The 14,820-nt window shown below is 41.3% G+C and overlaps 1 protein-coding gene across 1 annotated transcript in view; it reads right to left on the reverse strand.

Moving 5' to 3' along the window:
* SOBP (sine oculis binding protein homolog (Drosophila)) overlaps positions 1-14,820 on the reverse strand; it is a 101,711-nt gene that overhangs the window by 83,215 nt on the left and 3,676 nt on the right. The window contains exons 2-3 of the mRNA XM_008938508.1: positions 8,962-9,100; positions 6,885-7,070 (exon numbers count right to left, since the gene is read on the reverse strand). Of these exons, the coding sequence (XP_008936756.1) occupies positions 6,885-7,070; positions 8,962-9,100 (325 nt within the window). The remainder of the gene's footprint in view (positions 1-6,884; positions 7,071-8,961; positions 9,101-14,820) is intronic.

Here is a 14,820-nt window from a genome sequence, read left to right on the forward strand (position 1 = left end):
TCTCCTGGCAAGAAGGAAATACCACTCCTGAAGGTGCCCCACTCCAATACTGAAGAAGTCCTGTTGTGGAGAAGGAAGACCAGGAGGGCACAGGGTTTGGGTTTGAGATCTCCAAGGGTACATCCCCTGCTCTGAATGAGTCAGTGTGAAACCTATACCTTGGCTGTGGTTGTATCTGCAACATGATACAGAAAACATTTCGGCACCCTATCCCTCCTTGGTGTCTCCTCATCATCCATCTCTTCCTGGAATGAGTTTCCTCCCACCACAGCTATCAGAAGCCATGTCTCCCCCCTACCGCTTCCTTCTGTTTTCCTCTCTCTTTTGTGCATCCCACTCCTTCACACAGGCAGACTGGATCCCAGAGTTTTTTGGGGGGAGCTAGAATTGCCCTTTCACACCATGCTGGGAACTGCACTCAATCCACTGGCATACCTCTTTAAATATTTTAGTTGTTTTCACTACTACTTTCTGGGCAAAAGCTGCAAAACTTCCTTTTAAAAGACATTAGATCTTGACTCCAGCATCTGCAGCATTAACAATAAGGGCTCACTGTTTCCATTAGGACCTGCCAGGATTTCAGGATGGTTAATTCTGAGCTACCTGCCTGCTGCTCCTGAAACCTCAGCTTGCCATTGAAGAACACCAAGTAGCACGTATTCAGATTTTTCATCCCAAAGCAGTTCCTCAGGTTGATGAGCCCAAGCAAGGCAGAAGCACCACTACAGTCATTTTTCTTACATCTGAGATGCTTTATCTGATTAATCTTAAACTAAAACATGAACAAACAAAACCCCTGAGACATTGCTGCAGATCCTCTTATGATAGCACTTAAGTGCTGATCCTCTAAATAGATGGGCTGAGTGACAAACTTAAGGCACAAAAAGTATCTTGGGAAAACTAATTATGAGAGGAAGATTAAAAAGCAGGGCTGGCTGTAGAAAGCTTGCTGCAACCATCGCTATGGAAATACCACCTCAGGGGCTCTACAATGTGTTTCCTTTTAAGGACCAGTCTCTTGAACTTCACTGCTCTGCCAATAAAGCAAAGTGTCCCAGCTCCTTTTTAAAAAATCATTTGGGGAAACCACGGCTTGCCTACATTTTCTATGCATGAGTTGAGGCACATTCTCATGCATAGTTCAGTAAGGACTGAATGCAGAATACAAATAAAATCTAGCGTTTAGGCAGGTTTTAAACACAAACAAACAAAAAAGCAACCTATTTCAGCTAATAGGGGGGGAACACCCTGTGTATTTTGAATATATGCTATTAAAGCACATATGTGGACTTTGTGATTTTCTTTTTAGCACAAAGGAAACACTTGGCCCTCCACAGAGAGCAAAAGACATCAACAGCAGACTAGATGGGGCAGGCATCCCAGCAACCACTGGCATTTTAAAACCCAGGCACTAATAACCCTACGATCAGTGTAAATTAGGTGATGTTTCAAACTGCAAACAAGAGAAATAATGTGAAGAGTAGTGACTACAGGATTTGCTGAGGTGGGCTTTATAAGAGAGCTAAACCTGCAGTTAGAACCAGAATAAGATTTGGGAAACACTGTAGCAGGATTCAGAGTGCAGTAAAATGAAAGTCTCCTCTACATACAGACATAGTTAAATCTGGTAATATGGCCTTTATTTAAGGTAAACTACCATGGGATTCTGCCTGGAATCAGACTTCTTGGTAATACAGTCATAGAATTAATTCCTTAGTGAATTTACAAAGATGATCTTAGAATTCATTCTTACTGCCCTGCTAACTAGCAGTTTTCAGGCCTCTAGATTCCTCCATCACAATTTAAATATTGAGAGAGGCAGTTACAGAGCATTCATAGAGCAGGAACTCTGCTTAAATCCACATGTTACACCAACTTACTCATGGGCACTTGTATTTACAAAAAAAAAAATAAAGTCCTGTAAACTTTAATTCTAAAACAATTTAAGCTATAACACGGAAAATCACTTGTTCCTTTCCATAACTTCTCTAATTACAATATGAAATCTCCTTGACAGTTTAGTTCACAGGCCTATTTTAAAAGGTAGTCAGCACGGGAAATGCTTCTCCTCTTCCTTTAAGACATTTTGGCTCACCTGATACAGTTCCTCCAGCCCGTTCCTCTTTCACTTCCATGAGTTTCTGATAACTTTTGGCATGACTCCTATCATTATTATTTGAAAACCACCAAACAAACTCTTATGCAGAGACAATGATCTGTGGGTTGGAGGATTTAAAACCCCCCTCCTTTACCAAATGTACTTTATCTTGTGAAGACTCTTTGAGGGAGCATTATATTTTCCTCTGTTTCTTTCTCCTGTGGGGAAAGCTCAGCCAACTACATGATATTATCCTCTCTGCCTTCTCTTCTACTGCATCCCTTGACAGTGACCTCCCCTTGCAGCACAGCATGGCAGGGAGTCGGTCCTTCTTTGGGATGCTTAGAACAGCAGGCACACTCTGTGCATCTCTTGTACACAGAAGGAGTCAGGAAAGGGAAAGGTTTTGCCAACACACAAGCTCAAAGATTAGATCAACCAGCAGTTGTACCACCCCTACCGAGACACTACCACAGGGATCACAAAAGAAAATAAACCAAAGAGCACTCAAAAAAATGGGGAAATGGAGACAGCATAGCCTCCAGCAGGTGCCAAGGGAAGAAGGCAGCATGTTCTCACCTGCAATGAAAGAATTTTTTTGCATTCTTCCTTGACTAGTCTTGATTTTAGCCTTCCTTCATCCCATGTAACAACAGCTGTCCAAACTTGTCTGAGCAAAAGGGCAGAATCACCTTAAGTGCCCTCTCAGATTTACTGTATCACTAAGGGCTGCAGAATAACTCTTTGGATGCTTCCATGCTGCATACTACACATACCCTGCACAACTGCAGTGGGGTATTTACCTCTAGGATCATTCCTGGCTATTGCACTTCTGTTCCTTGCTATTTCTACATAATTTTTAATGGAGAAAAAATACTCCCTTTACATTTCTGTGCAGAAAATAAGAAACCTCTAACACCAAGCAGAACTAATCTTAGTATCAGCAATAGGTTATACTTGAGACTAACCCTGAAGATCACTCAGAATCAACTGTCAGCAAACACTAAATGTAGCTACCAGCCTGCTGGGCAAGAAGGATGGGTATCAGCCACAAGGAAACTATCACACCAACTCTCTGGAGGCTGCACTGACTTTTTATTTGCTTTCAGATGCAGGCTGGATGGCTGATGTTGGCTGATAAAGTCCTGTTTGATCTGAGCACTGCCTGAGTGTGGTCCATCTGCCTGGTGGTGCAGATCAGTGGAGCACTCTTGCAAACAGTTTCCAAATCTGAGTAATGGCACCCTTCTTGTGGAGGCCTCCCATAACTGAATTTGGTATCCTCCACTGACATGCCATAATCTGAGTCTGTGGATGGCCAATACACCAGACAGGGTCCATGAGTTTAACTCAGCCTTTTTCAGGTGTAATTCTGGGGTACAACAAGGAGAGAATTTTGTATTTGGTCAGGTAGCAATGTAATGGTTTCCAGAACTGCGTAAGCAAATTTTTAATTAATATTTCGTTTGACTAAAACAGAAAGCTGAACAGCCTAGAGACAAAATTTTAGTCAGACTGCTCAAAATTATTTGGTTTTTGAAAGAAAAATAACACTTTACTGTAAAATACGCATGAGGGGGAAATCAAGTAATTTTGTTAACTGTTCACGGTTTTAGCCTGTTCATGCCAGATACTAATGCAGATAGAACACTGTTCAAAGTTTTCCAGCATGTTTTATTAAGATCTAATATGCTGAAATCTTCACTGACTGCTTCCTAGCCATAGTCCAGGATCAGTACTCCTTCCTCCTCATTCTCGAGCTAGTAGGTGTTTCTGACACCAAGAATCCTGTCTGCCTCCCTGGAAACCTTGTCTCCCTTGGCTTCCTGACTCTGCCTTCCCCTAGTGCTTTTTCTGCCTCTGCAATTGCTAGATCAGTGCACATTGCAGAGCATCCTTCCTATGTCTCCCCTGAGGCTTCTGCAAGCATCGCCCATGCTCTGCACTTTCTCTTCTCCCTCTTATCTGTATAGAATCTTATCCACAGAAATTATTCAACTAATAATTCATTGTGACTGTTTCTTGGACCTGCTTATCCTCTCCAGACCATTGCTTTCCTGTACAAATGAATAACTCAGCCTGTCCCTCTGACACTTCTTTACTGGTGCTGACCCTTCAGTTCAAGATCAATACAGCAAGAATTAAAGTCTTAATAATTTCTCCCTGAGTGCTCACTCCGTATTATTTCCTTAGTAATGGTGGACCACACCATTTTTCCTGTCCTTCTGGTTCATGATTTACATATCATTTTCATCTGTGGGCACTCTCTTTTGAGCTATATTTAAATCTTGTAGATTTTTCTCCTGTATAGTATCTAAAAGCTTTCCCCATCCATCCACAAAGTGTGGACTCATCCCAGTTCTCAGCATCTCAGTCACTACAGTGCATCACTACCTGGCTTTCTCTCTGGCATGTAACATAACCTTGTCCTACGTGCATTCACTCAAACTGTGCTGCAAAGGTCCCTTTTTCTGCTCAGCATTTTAACCTTGAAGTTTTCTCTTGGACTCTTTCTGCCTCTCCCTCCAGTCTCCTGTCTTCATTTATTAACCTGAACAAATGCAAGCTGTTTCCGTTCTTGTTCAGGTCAGTCACAACCTGTCTCTCTCTCATGTTGAAAATGTTGACTTTCAGCTTTAGCAATTAAAGATGTGAGTATTTCTCATTTGCCTTCTCAACTCAAAGAAGCACCTTTGTGCTGTTTCCAAAGTTGTCCCCTGTGCCTGTGAGGAGCTCCAAGAAAACATCCCCAGAGTTACTCGTCTGGCTTTGTATCACTCTGAAGCTTTCTGCTTTGATGTAGTGCCCACAAAATTGTGTCGAAGTGCAGTGCCAAGACCACTGCCTTGCACGCTGGCTCTCCTGGCTCCTTTGTACTCCCTTTTCTACTTGTATTCACCAGTTGTTTCTTGCCAGGCTCTTTGGGGTGATCATGACTAGGGCACCTACGCCCTAAGATAAAACAAAACAATTACTACCAATGCTTATTGCAAATCCCACAAAGCTTGTGATTCTCCTCCCCCTCTGGTCCTCCTAAACTTTGCTCTCTAAAACGAAGGTGTTCATCTGCTCAGAAGTCATGGTAATCTAGCACTCATTACTGATCACAGGATAAAGTCAGAGGAGGCAGAGATTATGTGTTTACATCCACTCTGCAAGTAGAGCAATATTCATTATGAATTACTGAATTAAAAACCTAAAGTTGGGAAATACTTATGAAAAGCCTCCTCTGTGTGTTAAACTCAGCAGTACATTTGAGCACGGGAGCACACGTGGTAGATGGACAGGCAAAGAACAGAAGGCAGTTGACTTGGCTGAGGTTCCCTTGTGTCCACTTAACTACTGTTGCAGTAATTTGTTTTTCTACTTCATAGTTCCATCTCCTCCTCCTTGTTTGATATCATAAAAATCCAGCAACTGTGACAGTTTGCACAATGCATGTTATAGCCTTGTGTTCGTGTAGCACAAATGCAGCGTTCTGGATCCATTCACGACTCAGATTGGAGGAGGAAATAGCTTGGGATGGCACAAGCCCTTGATTAAAGCTTTAGGGCCAAATCAACAACAGCTGAGGATCCAGCCCATATGGCCCGAGATCCTGAGCTGTGTAAAGGCTGCAGGAATGGGCCCAAATAGCTTTGGTAATTAGCAAATATCGTATAAAATAGATTAAAAGTCTTTGGCAGGGAATGTATATTGAGTAATGTTTGAAAATTGTTCATAGCATATTAGTATACTTCTTTAGAGATAAAACTCAGCAGCACAAAAATAATCTGGGAGGGGCAACTTATCACATGGCTGTCAACGGGCAAACACTTCTTTAGACCGATCAGTACTTTGCAGTTACCTTTAGTCAATGCAACGAAGGGCAGAGGTGGCCATCTAACACCTGGGACCTGACCCTCCAAGCTGTTCTGACTCTGCAGAAGCATCCCCAAACCTGCTGGGGACTCTTTAGCCAAGCAGCCTTCCTGTATGCAGGGAGCTGCTGTTCAGGGCAGGTACTGCAGGTCACCCTGTACTCCTCAGTGCCTCCATCATCCAAGAGCACCCAGGATGGCACACAGGGACATCCATTGAAGCAGGACTGAGCCTGCTCCTATCTAAATGCACCAGTTATCACACCATGTACAGCAGTAAACAATAACACAGCAATTAATCACCCTGGTGTAGCCTTAAAAGCGACTTTCACAGACTACGGTAAGCAGCATGCAATATGGAATAAATAATTTTTCATGCAAACTCTCAGGAATGGCATGTTATAAAATCACTCCTGATAAAAAACTAATGAAAATATAAAACATCTCAGTGCAGTCTCCTGGGTAGAGTCAGGATCATAGTAAACCCTCAAGAGACAGCAGTCAGGGATTTCAATGAGAATCAAGAGAGTTTTCCCAGGATGAGCTTGTTAAACTGAAATAAAGACATGACATCGATTTGATGGGTTTGTCTCTTTCACTGTTTCCTTCATAGAGCTTATCCATTAATTCATTTAAAGGCTTTATTCATCAGAACAAAATCTTTTTTTTTCTAAAAGGAGATGTGGTTCAAGTGCTGACAACATAACCCAGTATGTCAAGTGTCACAAGCCAGCACAAGTCTGTTGTCATTGCATTTGCAAAAGTTCTTCAAGAATACTCAGAAATAAAGTCACTCCCTATTTTAAAGTTCTCTGACTAGATTCGAAACACATTGAAAGCAACCTTCTTACTAAAATGTCAAGATCTAGCAATCTCAGGACATGTCAAAGATAGTCACCATTTTTAAAAGTTCATCAAGGATTTACCTGCTGGTGGCTTTATGAAAGGTGGTGGAATTAATGGGACAATAATAGGTATGTTGCCGTGATCCTTCGACCCTGCTGGTGAGTCTGAAAGTCCATTTCCTGTGGCAAGCCCTGGGTAGCTTGGGTTTATATTGTACGGTGAAATAACACTGTCCTCAGGTAATTTTGGTTTTGGCAAAGAATTTTCTGTAAAACACAAAAAACACATTGTACAGTATGACAAATATATTTCTTAAATGCTCCTACATACTTTCACCAATATATTAATTACATTACATACCCTAATGCAAGAAGAGTGCACAAAAAAGCCCAGATTTTTCCCTTTAAAAGAATGGGTACTTTCCAGTATTCCTCAGAAATGCTCCAATTTTAAAAATCGAACTCACACTCTTTTTTTTTTATAAAAAAAAAAAGGTGGGATTATTTTGTCATACATATAGTTATTATGTCTGATTTAACCAATGACACCCTTTTCCTGTCCTTACACTGTTTGCATGGTGACCACCCTCAGTGTACTGTGACTTAACCAATTCAAGAAGAATAAACTTAAAAATAAAAGAATTCCTAATTCTCTATCAATAATATGAGTAGTAGTAATGGAAAGGATTTAAAGAAAGGAACAAAATATTGAAATTACACTATAGTGTGCATGAAATCATGATGGTTATTATCCTAATTCTTTAATCCCAAGTCACCTCAGGACCTTTATTTGCAAGAATTTTTCTAATCATCTCAGTTAGCTATGGGGCAGGACTTAATTCTTATTATTCCTCTTCCTCCCATGTATCAGAAAAAGAATTACATTTTTTTTTCCTCCCATAGGCTGCATACACCAAACTTTTCTACCAGTCACAGGTATTCAACAGCTTTGTCTGGTACATAAAATACATGACTTGTATCATGTGTCTATAAAAAAAAAGTATGTCACAGATTTTATTAAGTATAGACTAGAGCCACTAATCATTCAATAAAAATTCTACTTATTAAAACATAAATAAGTGAATCACTACTACACAGGAACAAGTTTCTTCAAGGGTGGCTTAATGGCATTGCATTTTCAATGAAAAACAAATATTGATCATCAGTGTCACCACAGCACTAACAAGCTGCAAACATTCAATTTTAACACGATTAGGTTTTTTCAGCTTGCCTTTAATTTTTCCACCTTTTTTCTAGCCATCTCTCCTTCAGAACTGGTCTCTCTGGTATCAGTACTCATTACAATGCCCACTGAACACAGTGCTGCTGCTGGGCATCAGGGGAAAAAAAAAAGAAAAAAGGACAAATGCTGCTGGCCACAAAAGGCAGTGAAATGCAGCAGTCCAAGAGCATAACAGCTGCTGCAATTTCCTCTCTTTACCTCACCTTCGAGGAACTCTTGTTGGATAAGTCAAGACGCAGCAATTTCTTACTCTTCACTCTGATGACAAGTCCCTACTCACCCCCTGCAACTGAGGAGTCAGAAGGCAGCAACTGCACAGATGAACCAACAGACTAGATCCCATCCTTCACACTCTGAATCACCAAGATCTAGCACTGCACCTGGAGTGCTGGAAATAAATTCCATCCCTGGAGAACTTCTACAGCATTTGCAGAAGACAGTATAGTACAAACATAGGCAAGGAGCCTTTTGTGAACATTCCCGCTCATTCCTACATTCATTGTGAACATTCCAGCCCAAATCTTTCAGTGTTTTAAAAAGCCTTAGCCCAAAAAAAGTTGTGTTGAAAACAAAAGGGTTCCTGAAAGCCATGCTGCTAGGAAAGTAATCCCTCTTTTTTCCAGTTGTGAGCAGTCCATTGGTACCACAGGTACATGACTTTTAACTCACTCACAAAAGATATTCATAAAGATACATTGATAAGTGCCTACTAACAGTAATTTTATTAAGTGATTTTCCTTGTACCCTATTGGCTTCCTCTACGATGTTTTGTGTAAAAAAAAGGCAGTCTCCAGTATTTTGTGTAAACCAGCCACAAAGCACGCAACAGAACACGCCTCCCAATCCATTTCAATTCAGACAGGTTGAGATATTAATCCTTCCTTGCATGAGCACAGAAACATGAAGTCTCATTACCTTTGAGAACAGAAATGTGCTGGCGGCTTTCCCCATCTGCTGAGTAGTTCCTGAATTCAATATCTTCTCCGTCTTTCAATTCAACCTTATCATAACCATACCAGCCAAGGAGCTCATTCATAGTGTTTTCTGCAAAGTTCTGAAAGAGAAAAATTACCTACTTATTTATGTAATCAATAAGCATTTGGAAGGAAGGGAGGACTGCATAAATCGAACCGTATCTGCGCTACGCGAGGAAGTGTCAGGTTTGGCCCACCTCCTCAAAGACTAATGTTTGTTTCATAAGTCAAGTGCATAAAGTGTAATGCATTTAAATCTCCAAATGGCACATGTAATTATGACAGAGACTCATACGTATGTAATTTAAAGAAAATGAAAAGGAGAGTTATTTATGACTTTTGCTCTGGCATTCAACGTCAGAAATATTTTAACATACATTCATCACACAAACTTGTCTGTGTTGCCATAAAATATTTAAGACTGCAACAAGAGAATAACAGAAAACCAGCAGTTAATCAATCTTACTGCCCTACAGTCTTTTCAGCTGGAGCAGGTCACTGACACAATTACAGTTCCTTGAGGTGCCCATGAACCAAATCAAATAAAATCACAGTGAAGACATTTTTCCTCAGAGTTATAAGCCCCTGCATAGTCAAACCACTTAAAAAGTCTTCACCATGAAAGCATTTTACCATAACATTTCATACAAACACCTCTTATATTTGTTTAAGAAAACCTTCCTCAGCTTTACCGTATTTACTCTCAAACCAATTTCCAAGCAGCTGTGTGGTTACATTTTATGTTTGCATGGAAATGCAAAATATGGAACATGACTGTCATAACTTTCAAATTCTATTAAAAACTCATCATCTAGGTCATGTGGCAAAAGTATTTCTGTAGAAAATGATCATTACTGGGCCAAGAGATTTAGTGGAGTAAGTTAAGAAAGAAATCTACAGCCAGGCAACAAAGCTTTCTGAAACCAAATAGTGGCATGGAGCTCAACAATTTATGGATCTAGGAAACTATCAAAGGAAATCAGATAATGAACTACTGAGATGGCAAAGATCATTTTAAAGTAGTATGACAACTGTAAAATGAAACAAGAAAGCCACACACAAAGCCTTTCTATTTGGTCTCCCCATTTTTTTATTATCATTCCTTTAAAACAAATTCCAAACTTCATTTTCCTGTAAGATCTTGACATCTAAAATAATGCTCCTGATAAGCACCATCTCCTGGGACTTTGGCTACTAGCAAAGGAAAAGGAGAATATGACACCAATTCAGAACAAATGGTATGTGTCAAATTTGCAGGTTGCTAGATTTTGTGTAGTAACTGCTCTAGCTGAATTTTTGAGTGGGAGCAAGTCTAATGATAGAACACAGCAATTCTCCAGTCATTTAAATAAATAAATAAAATTAATCAGACTATAATTACTTCTGAATTCAAAGCTACAGCAGGCGCTCTGGCCCAGAACACCAGAGCACTGCACTGCTCCTGGCTCATTCATCAAAGCAGATTGCATAGGTGTTCCTGTCACTCAAGCAGCGTTGTAAAGCAGCTATAAGCAATAAACACAAGCAATTTGTACTCTTCCAGGAGCCACAACTGTGCAATTGTGCTACAAACACATGTTTCAGGAAAAGAAAAACCAAGACAAAAAACTCACAGCAGACCCCTGGAGCATCGGTTTCCTGTCAGTTTTTCTCCCTTTGGTTTTCACCTGACCTCCTGGTGAAGGTCTTGATTCCAGGGCTGTCCTGTGCAGCCCTGAGCTGCTGGAAAACATCACATCGCTCCTCTAGCTCTAGATTCAGCATCATACGTACTGCAGCCCATTATTTCTGAACTATGTCACTACTACAGTTTGTGCCAACGAGTACAATGCAGCATAATGTGGCTAACACCTACATTAATTTCTAAAGTATATATTTAAACTCTCATTTGAATGATGCAGTGTTGTAAGTGTTTTAAATGCTAGCAAAAATGGAACATTTTTATAAATTTTTTTTTGGTTGGGTTGAATCCAACAACAAAACAACCTAGAGACAAGGAGTGAAACTTACCACTGCAGTTCACCCAGACTGACCTGAAAGGGTCCATGGGGGCCCAAAGGCAAGCTCTGCCACCTTCCCCTGCCTTGCTAAATCTCAGCCATGGACAAGCATCCCTAGAGACTAATCTAGAAAAGCAGAGACCAGTCGACAAATTCTCCATGACTTAAACCTCATGCAACCAAATGAATTGAGTAGCTCCAAATTTGCCTCCTTTGTGTTTTGTTTGTGCTGTTGATCAATACAGGTAATGAGAAATTCCCAGTTACTTGTCAAGAAATATGTAAGCAAGGCTGTATATATGCTTATTCTTCCCTGAAGATCCATACATGTGTATGTGTCTTCAGGATCTAGTCAAAGGGATGGTTGGGTTTGTAATGGCACAAAGTTTTAAGTATCTTTCAAGTCTCATTTTTTACTAACTAGGATGAGTGACGAACAAAAATGAACATGTGTGATGACAAAAAATAGATTTCATTTTGAAATTACTCATCATAGAGACCTGACTCTTAAAAAAAATAAAAATCACTGAGGTCTTTCCTACTAATTTCAATGAGAATACGATAAGGTTGCATATTAGCAGTAACAAAAGTAAGCACCTTTATAACACCATGATTTCTGAACAACGATACCTGGATAAAAAGAACAATGAAGCCATTCTCCTTCATAATTTATCCTGCCTATTGCAATGAAGTTGATCACTCTTAATACTGTTCTCTCAGTGGCTAATGGCCAGGGCTTCATTACAAAGCACTTCACACTTAGCAAACCAAGAGGATTATCCTATCCTTAGCAAGCTGATCATCAAAGCTGAGAAATGTCTTCTTCCACAATAGCTCTAACGCATAGATGGGCATCCACAGAATTACACCACCTTCCCTCAGACTCCTGACTACAATACCCATTTGCAGCAATGCCTAACATCCTCTTAGTTGAGCTGATGACCACACAGGTCATGTCCTTGCTGAAGCCACTGCCCAGAAGCTGACCACTATTATTTCATTGTTTCACCCATGTATTCACCCCTCTGCCATTTCAATGGTAGGACAAATCTACATGGATTCAAGATACAGTAACAAGATGGGATTTGTAAAAAGCAGTGTGGTGGCAATATTCAAAACATAAATTATTAAATGAGCTGAGACAACTTTTCTCTGTGTGGCTGCAGGGGAAATAAAAAAAAAAAAAAAAAAAAAAGGCAAAAAAAGCTCAGTTCTTGATGAATTTAAGGAAAGAAATCAAGTAAATTAAGACACAACCTGTACATGCAGAGCAGAACTTCATCGAAAGATGTATAAGCTTCAAAGGCTCTGTGAAAGGAAGGGTGATGATTGTACCAATTGTGCTTGAGAAAAGCAAGAATGTGGGACCTGAGGTTGCAGCAGGAGAGCAGAAGAAGCAGTGATGAAACAGGCTAGACAGGAGCCAGCTGAAATGCCAAAGCCCAAGGAGAAGGAGATATGAAGATGAGTGTGCGACACCAGATGGAGGATGTGCAAGGAGCTGCAATTCCAAGCTTTGGCAGGACAGCAGGAGCACTGAGCTAGTCCATGCCTGCTTTCAGACTCATTCCCAAAAAGGATGTGAAGGCTGGCATCCCAACCCCACAGCCCTGCCAAAGGGCTGGGATGATATGAAAGACCAGCACACCAGCAAAAACCCTGCTCATCATCAAGAGAATTCCAAGTGAGCAATCCCACTGCTAAGCCGGGACCCTTAAGCACAGGGCAAAGGGCTCAAGACTGAATCCAAGCGGAGCTCTGCAGGTGTCCATGGATTTCACTGCAAAACCACATCATGGAAGCTAACTCTGCCCTGCCAGGGAGGCAATGCTCACTCCCCTGTGGGAAAACCAAGAGACTGAGCCCAGGTGCTGCTCACAGCGTGGGCCAGCATCAGAGCTGAAAAGATGAGCACAGAAATCCTGCTCCGTGTCTTTCTGTGCTCACACCACCACGCCACGCTCAGCCTCTTGTGCCTGCACCAAGCAGCCAGGCTCCCAAGGCTGCAGTGGAAACGCCGACAACCTCTTTAGCTGCCAGCGCACCCAGGCAGTCAGTAATCATCCACCAGAGCCAGATCTCCTGTGCTCCTCTAGCTGACAGTGCACCGTAGCAGCTGCCTAACTGCCAGGGCATTCAGTACATCTGCTGCACAACCAGCTCATCCCTGCCAAAGAAACTGGCCCAAAACCACTCCAGTGGCCCCAGTCACACAACACTGCCAAAGCCTTCCCTTCCTAATAGATAGCAATTCTTTTTTTTGCCCCCTGCTAAGTCCCAAGCCACTTATCACCACTGCAGGGCAATGTGTAATTTGCATGTTTTAACTCTATGATTTCTACGCTCTTGTACCATACAGAAATATCCTCCCTCCTGGAAGAGCCAGGATAACTACCTTATTATTATGCTCGTTGGTATTTTGACTTGAATTTGCTTCCTACTCATGGGAAAGATGAAGAAGAGTGTGTTGACTCGCCAGACTGTGGTTTCTCTCCTTTGTGAGACTGACTTAGACGCTAGGCAGTACAAATATAATCACATTTATTCCCGCTTTAGGATTCATTTCATCGTAACAGTATACCTACAGCCTGACTTTTTACATTGCAATGCATCATTTTCCCAAATCTTCACTAATTAATACATTCTGAAGCTAAGCCACGCTTCTCTTTCCATCTTAGACTTAGACCTCTTGCCTTTCCTTCTCTATGAACCTTATTCACAAGGGGCAAGGCCTGGCTTCACCAAGTGAGGCCTGGCAAACACGGAGGCAGGAAACACAAGGGAGAATGAGTCTGTCAGACTCATTTTCTTCGAGGTTTTACTTCTGAATGTTTATTTCAGATCTGGGAGGAAGCACAGTGGCTCCATTCCATTTCCTTGCCTGCATAACCCACTCAGTGCAGAGCCCCACAAATTCACTTTTCACTTTCACTGCATCAAGGAAACAGAAATGTTTCTATACTCACAAGAAGAACTTGTTTGTTTTTTTTTTTTTACTGGCCCTCACTTTCTTTGCTTATTTATGTTGTCGCCATATTGAATTTCATGGTTAGATCTTTATGCCATCAGAAAGCAAAATTTCTTGATGCTTTCATTTCTTTTGTTCTCTCACCTACATGTTTGGTTCTGTAATACCCACTTTGTTTGGGGAAGTGCTGTTTCTGCAGTGCACAGGCAGGTGAGGCTCCTGTGCAGACAAGGCAGCTCCCTTTGCAGCCATCCCACAAAACTCCTTCCATGCAGACTCAGAAAAAAAATAAAACCTCCACCTCAGTCTCCTGAAATAGTGCGATTGATAAAAGTCTGCCTGCTTTTCCACTTTCCCAAAGACAGTTTTTGCTTTTCAGGAGAGAAGGGAGGAGTTTCCTTGGAATCTTCTGAGTGCTGCAAGCGATCTGGCTCGCTCCGGGCACCGGGCTGCTATGCCTGCTCCACGGCTTTCCTTCTTCTGACAGTAGTACTTTGAAATGCCAAATGGGAAATATTACTAAACTGAAAGATCTTCTGATGAGTTTACTATTAAACTACAACAGATGGGGCTGTCTTAAGCTCTAGGCATCAGGAACGAAGCCCAATTTTAGATACAAATTGGTTATTGAGAATATTTATAGACGGTAAAGTCCTTGGGCACATGGAGCAGCCCTGTGAAATTACAGCATAAATTAATTGCTCATCTTCCAACTGACAGAGATATGCAGATACATTTCCTTGTCTGTTCAGGGGAACTTCCAGTGCAATCCAGTACTGGATGTAACTTTATTTCACAACATGTGGAGCACCTAGCTGTTCCTGCTGCGTCG

Source organism: Merops nubicus, unplaced genomic scaffold, assembly GCF_000691845.1.
Source record: "Merops nubicus isolate BGI_N331 unplaced genomic scaffold, ASM69184v1 scaffold19514, whole genome shotgun sequence".
In the NCBI taxonomy this organism is placed as follows: domain Eukaryota; kingdom Metazoa; phylum Chordata; class Aves; order Coraciiformes; family Meropidae; genus Merops; species Merops nubicus.